Source organism: Pristiophorus japonicus, chromosome 2 (assembly GCF_044704955.1).
Source record: "Pristiophorus japonicus isolate sPriJap1 chromosome 2, sPriJap1.hap1, whole genome shotgun sequence".
Taxonomy (NCBI): Eukaryota; Metazoa; Chordata; class Chondrichthyes; family Pristiophoridae; genus Pristiophorus; species Pristiophorus japonicus.
The window spans coordinates 1,584,165-1,596,013 of NC_091978.1; the positions used below are offsets into that span (position 1 = coordinate 1,584,165).

The window sequence follows — 11,849 nt, forward strand, 5'->3', positions numbered from 1 at the left end:
CTCACACACAAACACTCACACAGGCACTCACACACACAGCCACTCTCTCACACACACTCACAGTGTCCCTGACGACTATATCTGCAGGAAGTGTATCCACCTCAAGCTCCTGACGGTCCGCGTTGCGGAGTTGGAGCTGAGGGTGGATTCACTGGAGCATCCACGATGCTGAGAATGACGTGAGTAGCACGTGTAGCGAGTTGGTCGTACTGCAGGTGAAGGGTCCACAGCCAGATAGGGAATGGAAGACCAGCAGGAAGAGCAGTGCAAGGAAGGTAGTGCAGAGGTCCCCTGCGGTCATCCCCCTGCAAAACAGATACACTGCTTTGAGTACTGTTGAGGGGGATGACTCATCAGGGGAGGGCAGCAGCAGCCAAGTTCATGGCACCGTGGCTGGCTCTGTTGATCAGGAGGGGAGGAAAAAGAGTGGGAGAGCGATAGTGATAGGGGATTCAATTGTAAGGGGAATAGATAGGCGTTTCTGCGGCCGCAACCGAGACTCCAGGATGGTATGTTGCCTCCCTGGTGCAAGGGTCAAGGATGTCTCGGAGCGGGTGCAGGACATTCTAAAAAGGGAGGGAGATCAGCCAGTTGTCGTGGTGCACATTGGTACCAACGACATAGGTAAAAAAAAGGGATGAGGTCCTACGAAACGAATTTAAGGAGCTAGGAGCTAAATTAAAAAGTAGGACCTCAAAAGTAGTAATCTCGGGATTGCTACCAGTGCCACGTGATAGTCAGAGTAGGAATCGCAGGATAGCGCAGATGAATACGTGGCTTGAGCAGTGGTGCAGCAGGGAGGGATTTAAATTCCTGGGGCATTGGAACCGGTTCTGGGGGAGGTGGGACCAGTACAAACCGGACGGTCTGCACCTGGGCAGGACCGGAACCAATGTTCTAGGGGGAGTGTTTGCTAGTGCTGTTGGGGAGGATTTAAACTAATATGGCAGGGGGATGGGAACCAATGCAGGGAGACAGAAGGAAACAAAAAAGAGGCAAAAGCAAAAGACAGAAAGGAGATGAGGAAAAGTGGAGGGCAGAGAAACCCAAGGCAAAGAACAAAAAGGGCCAATGTACAGCAAAATTATAAAAGGAAAAAGGGTGTTAAAAAAACAAGCCTGAAGGCTTTGTGTCTTAATGCAAGGAGTATCCGCAATAAGGTGGATGAATTAACTGTGCAAATAGATGTTAACAAATATGATGTGATTGGGATTACGGAGACGTGGCTCCAGGATGATCAGGGCTGGGAACTCAACATCCAGGGGTATTCAACATTCAGGAAAGATAGAATAAAAGGAAAAGGAGGTGGGGTAGCATTGCTGGTTAAGGAGCAAATTAAGGCAATAGTTCGGAAGGACATTAGCTTGGATGATGTGGAATCTATATGGGTAGAGCTGCAGAATACCAAAGGGCAAAAAACGTTAGTGGGAGTTGTGTACAGACCTCCAAACAGTAGTAGTGATGTTGGGGAGGGCATCAAACATGAAATTAGGGGTGCGTGCAATAAAGGTGCAGCAGTTATAATGGGTGACTTTAATATGCACATAGATTGGGTTAACCAAACTGGAAGCAATACGGTGGGGGAGGATTTCCTGGAGTGCATAAGGGATGGTTTTTTAGACCAATATGTCGAGGAACCAACTAGGGGGGAGGCCATCTTAGACTGGGTGTTGTGTAATGAGAGAGGATTAATTAGCAATCTCGTTGTGCGAGACCCCTTGGGGAAGAGTGACCAGAATATGGTGGAATTCTGCATTAGGATGGAGAATGAAACAGTTAATTCAGAGACCATGGTCCAGAACTTAAAGAAGGGTAACTTTGAAGGTATGAGGCGTGAATTGGTTAGGATAGATTGGCGAATGATACTGAAGGGGTTGACTGTGGATGGGCAATGGTAGACATTTAGAGACCGCATGGATGAACTACAACAATTGTACATTCCTGTCTGGCGTAAAAATAAAAAAGGCAAGGTGGCTCAACCGTGGCTATCAAGGGAAATCAGGGATAGTATTAAAGCCAAGGAAGTGGCATACAAATTGGCCAGAAATAGCAGCGAACCCGGGGACTGAGAGAAATTTAGAACTCAGCAGAGGAGGACAAAGGGTTTGATTAGGGCAGGGAAAATGGAGTACGAGAAGAAGCTTGCAGGGAACATTAAGACGGATTGCAAAAGTTTCTATAGATATGTAAAGAGAAAAAGGTTAATAAAGACAAACGTAGGTCCCCTGCAGTCAGAATCAGGGGAAGTCATAACGGGGAACAAAGAAATGGCGGACCAATTGAACAAGTACTTTGGTTCGGTATTCACTAAGGAGGACACAAACAACCTTCCGGATATAAAAGGGGTCGGAGGGTCTAGTAAGGAGGAGGAACTGAGGGAAATCCTTATTAGTCGGGAAATTGTGTTGGGGAAATTGATGGGATTGAAGGCCGATAAATCCCCAGGGCCTGATGGACTGCATCCCAGAGTACTTAAGGAGGTGGCCTTGGAAATAGTGGATGCATTGACAGTCATTTTCTAACATCCCATTGACTCTGGATCAGTTCCTATAGAGTGGAGGGTAGCCAATGTAACCCCACTTTTTAAAAAAGGAGGGAGAGAGAAAACAGGGAATTATAGACCGGTCAGTTTGACATCGGTAGTGGGTAAAATGATAGAATCAATTATTAAGGATGTCATAGCAGTGCATTTGGAAAGAGGTGACATGATTGGTCCAAGTCAGCATGGATTTGTGAAAGGGAAATCATGCTTGACAAATCTTCTGGAATTTTTTGAGGATGTTTCAAGTAGAGTGGACAAGGGAGAACCAGTTGATGTGGTATATTTGGACTTTCAGAAGGCTTTCGACAAGGTCCCACACAAGAGATTAATGTGCAAAGTTAAAGCACATGGGATTGGGGGTAGTGTGCTGACATGGATTGAGAACTGGTTGTCAGACAGGAAGCAAAGAGTAGGAGTAAATGGGGACTTTTCAGAATGGCAGGCAGTGACTAGTGGGGTACCGCAAGGTTCTGTGCTGGGGCCCCAGCTGTTTACACTGTATATTAACACACACAGCCGTTCTCTCACACACACATACACACACACACAGCCACTCTCACACACAGAGCCACTCACACACACAGGCACCCACACACACAGCCACTCTCTCACACACACTCACACACAGCCACTCTCTCACACACACACACACACACACACAGCCACTCTCACACACACACAGCCACTCACACACACACACAGCCACTCTCACACAGCCACTCACACACAGCCACTCTCACACAGCCACTCACACACAGCCACTCACACACAGCCACTCTCACACACACACAGCCATTCACACACACAGCCACTCTCACACACAGCCACTCTCACACACAGCCGCTCACACACACTCACACAGCCACTCCAGGTATACGCTATACGCCGTACTCCAGGTGTGACCTCACCAATACCCTGAATAGTTGTAGCAGGACTTCTCTGCTTTTATACTCTATCCCCCTTGCAATAAAGGCCAACATTCCATTTGCCTTCCTGATCACTTGCTGTACCTGCATACTAACTTTTTGTTTCATGCACAAGGATCCCCAGGTCCCTCTGTACAGCAGCACTTTGCAATTTTTCTCCAATTAAATTATAATTTGCTTTTCTATTATTTCTGCCTAAGTGGATAACCTCACATTTTCCCACATTATACTACATCTGCCAAATTTTTGCCCACTCACTTAGCCTGTTTTTATCCCTTTGCAGATTTTTTGTGTCCTCACAACTTGCTTTCCTACCCATCTTTGTATCGTCAGCAAACTTGACTACATTACACTCAGTCTCTTCATTCAAGTCATTAATATATATTGTAAATAGTTGAGGACCCAGCACCGATCCCTGCGGCAACCCACTAGTTACTGTTTGCCAACCAGAAAATGACCCATTTATCCCGACTCTCTGTTTTCTGTTAGTTAGCCAATCCTCTATCCATGCTAATATATTATCCCCAACCCCGTGAACTTTTATCTTGCACAGTAACCTTTTATGTGGCACCTTATCGAATGCCTTCTGGAAATCCAAATACACCACATCCACTGGTTCCCCCTTATCCAGCCTGTTTGCAACATCCTCAAAGAACTCCTCAAAGATTTCCAGCAAATTTGGCAAACATGATTTCCCTTTGATAAATCCATGCTGACTCTGCTTATTTGAATTATGCTTTTCCAAATGTCCCGCTACTGCTTCCTTAATAATGGACTCCAGCATTTTCCCAACGACAGGTGTTACGCTAACTGGTCGATAGTTTCCTGCTTTTTGTCTGCCTCCTTTTTTAAATAGAGGCGTTACATTTGCAGTTTTCCTATCTGCACAGCCAAACACACACACAGCCACTCAGTCACTCACACAGTCACTCACTCACAAACAGCCACTCACACACTCACTCACTCTCACTCACTCACTCACTCACTCACTCACTCACACACACTCACACTCACAAATAGCCACTCACACACACACAGCCACTCACACATACACTCACACACAAAGCCACTCACTTACTCACACACACACACACAGCCACTCACTCACACACACACAGCCACTCACACATACACTCACACACAAAGCCACTCACTCACACATACACTCACACACACAGCCACTCACTCACACACACACAGCCACTCACACACAGCCACTCGCACACAGCCAGTCACTCACACAAACTCACTCACGCACAGCCCCTCACACACACACACTCACTCAAAGACACACAGCCACTCACACACACACACACACACAGCCACTCACTCACAGCCACTCACACACACACAGCCGCTCACACACAGCCACTCACACACACACACAGCCACTCACTCACACACACAGCCACTCACACACACACAGCCACTCAATCACAGCCACTCACACACACAGCCACTCTCTCACACATACACACACAGCCACTCTCTCACACACACAGCCACTCACACACACACAGCCACTCAATCACAGCCACTCACACACACACAGCCACTCAATCACAGCCACTCACACACACAGCCACTCTCTCACACACACAGCCACTCACACACACACAGCCACTCAATCACAGCCACTCACACACACACAGCCACTCAATCACAGCCACTCACACACACACAGCCACTCTCTCACACACACACACACAGCCACTCTCTCACACACACACACACACACACAGCCACTCACACACACACAGCCACTCGCACACACACACTGAGCCACTCACTCACACACAGCCTCATTCACTCACACACAGCCTCATTCACACACACAGCCACTCACTAACTCACACACAGAGCCAGTCAAACACACACACAGCCACATACTCACACACACAGCTACTCACACACACAGCTACTCACACACACAGCTACTCACACACACACACTCACTCAAAGACACACAGCCACACACACACACACAGTCACTCGCACACGCATAGAATCAATCAAATTGTCCCTGCATTTGCGCTTCTCATAACTATATAAAGAACCATCTAATTAAGCCGAAATGTGTTGCTAAGGTAGGTGGCCGTACCAACACATTCTTGGCTGTAGGTTTGCTGTTAGTGGTATCAGGACCTAGCCTCGATAAAGCCCCTCTGCACTGGCCAGGAGTGAATGACTGCGGTTATATCTGAATACGGTGACTGTGCAAAAATATGTGGCTTGTGATACGGAATCATCACTAATATACATCTTTTTAGTTCCTACAGCACCAAAGGTCAAGCAAGGTCGGAATACCTCTAAAGTGGAACAGCCAGGAGTAATAGTCTCATGTGCACACACTGGTAAGAAACCCTAAAAGCAAACAATTTATCTATACAACTAATTTAGCTGCTACCATTAGAATCATAGCATGATACAGCATAGAAGGCCCATCGTGCCTGGCCAGCTCTTTGAAAGATCTATCCAATTAGTCCCCACTTAGATGCAACACATTTCTGGTTTAAACAGCTGCATGAGTGTAAGGAGCGGAATGCTGTGCAAAAATAATTATCCCTGTAACCCAGAGTGTTGGGTTTAAAACAAGTCAGCGTCACAAACTGAAACGTCAGCAGTTCCTTTGCTTTACGAGTACATAAGTTACTGTTTCGGAGAGGAGGTGCAGGAAAATAGGAACAGGAGGTGGCCATTCAGCCCCTCAAGCCTAAGAACATAAGAAATAGGAGCAGGAGTAAGCCATATGGCCCCTCGAGCCTGCTCCGCCATTCAATAAAATCATGGCTGATCTGATCTTGGCCTCAACTTCACTTTCCTGCCAATTCCCCATAACCATTGACTCCCCTATAATTCAAGAATCTGTCTATCTCAGCCTTGAATATATTCAGTGACCCAGCCTCCACAGCTCTCTGGGGTAGAATATTCCAAAAATTCACAACCCTCTGAGAATAGAAATTCATCCTCATTTCTGTCTTAAATGGGCGACCCCTTATTCTGAAAATATGCCCCCTAGTTCTAGATTCCCCCAGGAGGGGAAACATCCTCTCAGCATCTATCCTGTCAAGCTTCCTCAGAATCAATATGATCACCTCTCATTCTTCTAAACTCTAATGAGTACAGGCCCATCCTGCTCAACCTTTCCTCATAAGACAACCCCTTCATAGAATCATAGAAAAAATACAACGCAGAAGGAGGCCATTCAGCCCATCGTGTCCGTGCTGGTCGAAAAAGACCTACCCAGCCGAATCCCACCTTCCAGCACTAGGTCTGTAGCCCTGTAGGTTACGGCTCTTTAAGTGCACATCCAAGTGCTTTTTAAATGTGATGATGGTTTCTGCATCTACCAGACCCCCAACACCCTCTGGGTGAAAATCTTTTTCCACATCTCCCCTCTAATCCTTCTACCAACTATTTTAAATCTAAGCCCCCTGGTTATTGACTCCTCTGAGGGAAATAGGTCCTTTTTATCCACTCTATCTAGGCCCCTCATAATTTTATACACCTCAATTAAATGTCTATGATTCTCCCCTCAGCCACCTCTGTTCCAAAGAAAACAGCCCCAGCCTATCCAATCTTTCCTCGTAGCTAAAATTTTCTAGTCTTGGAAACATCCTCGTAAATCTCCTCTGTATCCTCTCTAGTGCAACACATCCTTCCTGTAATGTGGTGACCAGAACTGTACGCAGTACTCCAGCTGTGGTCTAACTAGTGTTTTATAGAGTTCCAGCATAACCTCCCTGTTCTTGTGTTCTATGCCTCGGCTAATAAAGGAAAGCATTCCATATGCCTTTTTAACTGCCTTCTCGACCTGTCCTGCTACATTTAAGGATCTGTGGACATACACTCCAAAGGTCCCTCTGCTCCTCCACACCTCTCAGTATCCTCCCATTTATTGTGTATTCCTTTGCCTTATTGCACCTCCCCAAATGCATTACCACACACATCTCCGGATTGAATTCCATTTTCCACTTTTCTGCACGTGACCAGGCCATTGATATCTTCCTGCACTCTAAAGCTTTTCTCCTCACTGTCATCCACATGGCCAATTTTTGTATCATCTGCAAACTTCTTTATCATGCCCCCTACATTTAAGTAGCAAATCAAAGACCAATGCGGAGAGTATCAAATCAAATACCAATGCATATAAGGTGGCCAAGGTTAGTGGGAAACTAGAAGATTGGGAAAATTTTAAACAACAGCAAAGAATGATTAAAAAAGCAATAAAGAAAGGAAAGATAGATTACGAAGGTAAACTTGCGCAAAACATAAAAACGGATAGTAAAAGCTTTATATATAAAGCTATATAAAACGGAAAAGAGTGACTACAGTAAATGTTGGTCCCTTAGAAGATGAGAAGGGGGATTTAATAATGGGAAATGTGGAAATGGCTGAGACCTTAAACAATTATTTTGCTTCAGTCTTCACAGTGGAAGACACAAAAACCATGCCAGAAATTGCTGGTCACGGGAATGTGGGAAGGGAGGACCTTGAGACAATCACTATCACTAGGGAGGTAGTGCTGGACAGGCTAATGGGACTCAAGATAGACAAGTCCCCTGGTCCTGATGAAATGCATCCCAGGGTATTAAAAGAGATGGCGCAAGTTATAGCAGATGCATTCGTTATAATCTACCAAAATTCTCTGGACTCTGGGGAGGTACCAGCGGATTGGAAAGCAGCTAATGTAATGCCTCTGTTTAAAAAAGGGGGCAGACAAAAGGCAGGTAACTATAGGCCAGTTAGTTTAACATCTGTAGTGGGGAAAATGCTTGAAACTATCATTAAGGAAGAAATAGCGGGACATCGAGATAGGAATAGTGCAATTAAGCAGACGCAACATGGATTCATGAAGGGGAAATCATGTTTAACTAATTTACTGGAATTCTTTGAGGATATAACGAGCATGGTGGATAGAGGTGTACCGATGGATGTGGTGTATTTAGATTTCCAAAAGGCATTCGATAAGGTGCCACACAAAAGGTTACTGCAGAGGATAGAGGTACGTGGAGTCAGAGGAAATGTATTAGCATGGATAGAGAATTGGCTGGCTAACAGAAAGCAGAGAGTCGAGATAAATGGGTCCTTTTCGGGTTGGAAATCGGTGGTTAGTGGTGTGCCACAGGGATCGGTGCTGGGTCCACAACTGTTTACAATATACATAGATGACCTGGAAGAGGGGACAGAGTGTAGTGTAACAAAATTTGCAGATGACACAAAGATTAGTGGGAAAGCGGGTTGCGTAGAGGACACAGAGAGGCTGCAAAGAGATTGAGATAGGTTCAGCGAATGGGCGAAGGTTTGGCAGATGGAATACAATGTCGGAAAGTGTGAGGTCATCCACCTTGGGGAAAAAAAACAGTAAAAGGGAATATTATTTGAATGGGGAGAAATTACAACATGCTGCGGTGCAGAGGGACCTGGGGGTCCTTGTGCATGAATCCCAAAAAGTTAGTTTGCAGGTGCAGCAGGTAATCAGGAAGGCGAATGGAATGTTGGCCTTCATTGCGAGAGGGATGGAGTACAAAAGCAGGGAGGTCCTGCTGCAACTGTACAGGGTATTGGTGAGGCCGCACCTGGAGTACTGCGTGCAGTTTTGGTCACCTTACTTAAGGAAGGATATACTGGCTTTGGAGGGGGTACGGAGACGATTCACTAGGCTGATTCCGGAGATGAAGGGGTTACCTTATGATGATAGATTGAGTAGACTGGGTCTTTACTCGTTGGAGTTCAGAAGGATGAGGGGTGATCTTATTGAAACATTTAAAATAATGAAAGGGATAGACAAGATAGAGGCGGAGAGGTTGTTTCCACTGGTCGGGGAGACTAGAACTAGGGGGCACAGCCTCAAAATACGGGGGAGCCAATTTAAAACCGAGTTGAGAAGGAATTTCTTCTCCCAGAGGATTGTGAATCTGTGGAATTCTCTGCCCAAGGAAGCAGTTGAGGCTAGCTCATTGAATGTATTCAAGTCACAGATAGATAGATTTTTAACCAATAAGGGAATTAAGGGTTACGGGGAGCGGGCGGGTAAGTGGAGCTGAGTCCACGGTCAGATTAGCCATGATCTTGTTGAATGGCGGAGCAGGCTCGAAGGGCTAGATGGCCTACTCCTGTTCCTAATTCTTATGTTTCTTATAAGTCTAAATCATTAATATATACTACAAAATGCAAGGGACCGAGCCCTGTGGAACCTCACTAGAAAAAAGCTTAGGAATCAACTTTGTGAATCTTTTCTGAACTGCCTCCAATGCAAGTGTATCCCTCCTTAAATAAGGAAACCAAAACTGTACGCAGTACGCTAGGTGTGCTCTCACATTTATAGCAAGACATCCCTACTTTTATACTCCTTCCACCTTGCAATAAAGGCCAACATTTCATTTGCCCTCCTAATTACTTGCTGTACCTGCATGCTAACTTTTTGTGTTTCATGTACGAGGACACCCAGATCCCTCAGTACGACAGCATTCTGTAGTCTCTCCATTTAAATAATATTTTGCTTTTCTATTCTTCCTACTAAAGTGGATAACCTCACATTTTCCCACATTATACTCCATCTGCCCAAATTTTGCTACTCACTTAGCCTGTCTATATCCCTTTGCAGATTATTTGTGTCCTCCTCACAACTTGCTTTCCCACCTATCTTTGCATCATCAGCAAATTTGGCTACATTAGACTCGGTCCCTTCATCCAAATCATTAATATAGATTGTAAATAGTTGAAGGCCCAGCACTAACCCCACTAGTTACAGTTTGCCAATCGAAAAATGACCCATTTATCCTGACTCTCTGTTTTCTGTTAGTTAACCAATCCTCTATCCATGTTGATATATTATCCCCAACCCCGTGAACTTTTATCTTCTGCAGTAACCTTTTATGTGGCACCTTATCGAATGCCTTTTGGGAATCCAAATACACCACATCCACTGGTTCCCCCTTATCCACCCTGCTCCTTGCATCCTCAAAGAACTCCAACAAATTTGTCAAACATATTTTCCCTTTCATAAAACCATGTTTCATTCAAATCATGATGTCAATCGTCGTGCAACGTCCCGCTAGTGCCCCGATTGTACATTGACCTTCCGCTCCATGTGACGCCTGAAAACCTGAGCAGTCCCACGGTCGAGTCACTGCTATTTGCTGCCTGTTTAAATTGAGGGAGGAGGATCCTAAGTCGGAGGTCACATTGACTGCAACATTTGCGCACAGCACGCTGCGTGAAGCCCAGACTTTAAAGCTGCAGATTTATCTGCCATTACAGTGTCCTTACAACTTCAGTGAAATAATTTAATGGGGACATTACTAGTTCGCCAGAGTATCCTGCTCCATGATAAAGTGCAACATCCCCACTGACACCGGGGAGACCCTGGCCAAAGACCGCCCTAAGTGGAGGCAGTGCATCCGGGAGGGCGCTGAGCACCTCGAGTCTCGTCGCCGAGAGCATGCAGAAACCAAGCGCAGGCAGCGGAAGGAGCGTGCGGCAAACCTGTCCCACCCACCCCTTCCCTCAACCTCTGTCTGTCCCACCTGTGACAGACTGTGGCTCTCGTATTAGACTGCACAGCCATCTAAGAACTCATTTTAAGAGTGGAAGCAAGTCTTCCTCGATTCTGAGGGACTGCCATGATGATGATGATGATGATGTTACTAAGCGGCGTCAAGATAGAAGGACTCTTGGCCATGTCGGCCCACAGATGGGGGGCGGCTGAATACATTTGGGCAGGAGGCCTTACCACCCACAGTTTACATACAGCAATGCTCATACCTCCAGCTCTCTGAGGAGCAGTGTGTGAGAAGGCTGCGCTTCTGAAACGAGGTGCTGACAGAGATATGCCGTCTCCTACAGGCAGACCTGCAGCCTCGCATCGGCACCAGGATTGCGCTGCCCATCGCAGTGATGGTCACTATGATGCTGACCTTCTATGCCTCCGGATCCTTCCAGGCTGCAGTAGGGGACACATGCAGCAACTTGGCCATCACGAGGGGCTAGGCATTGCCAGTGGGGTTGCAGCCCCACCTCAGGAACAGGAGCCTGGCGAGGCCCCGAATGTCCAGCCACACCAGGAGGTACACCATCCATGGGGGAAGCAGCGCGGCAATGCTGCCGGACCAAGAGCCGCACGTCAGCAGCTCATAATGGATTGGTTCTCTTGAATGGAGGAAGCTGAGGGTTGCAGCTAATACTGCATAATGGCACATCTCTGGTTAAGTGTACAATGATACACTAGACGCCAATGGAAATGGTCAAAGTAACATTTTACTGAAACAAACACACACACTCCCCCAAATAACCAAACAAAATACAAGGTCCTGTTGTAACGCACTCAACCATACTAAAGTGCAGTAATGTAACTTAACTATAGACAGGCCTGATTAATA

The 11,849-nt window shown here is 46.2% G+C and overlaps 1 protein-coding gene across 1 annotated transcript in view; it reads left to right on the top strand.

The window, feature by feature from the left end:
* The window catches only part of LOC139235179 (zinc metalloproteinase-disintegrin-like batroxstatin-2), a 546,822-nt gene that overhangs the window by 471,332 nt on the left and 63,641 nt on the right, over positions 1–11,849 (top strand). Inside the window, exon 22 of the mRNA XM_070866402.1 lies at positions 5,739–5,822. Coding sequence (XP_070722503.1) covers positions 5,739–5,822 — 84 coding nt within the window. The remainder of the gene's footprint in view (positions 1–5,738; positions 5,823–11,849) is intronic.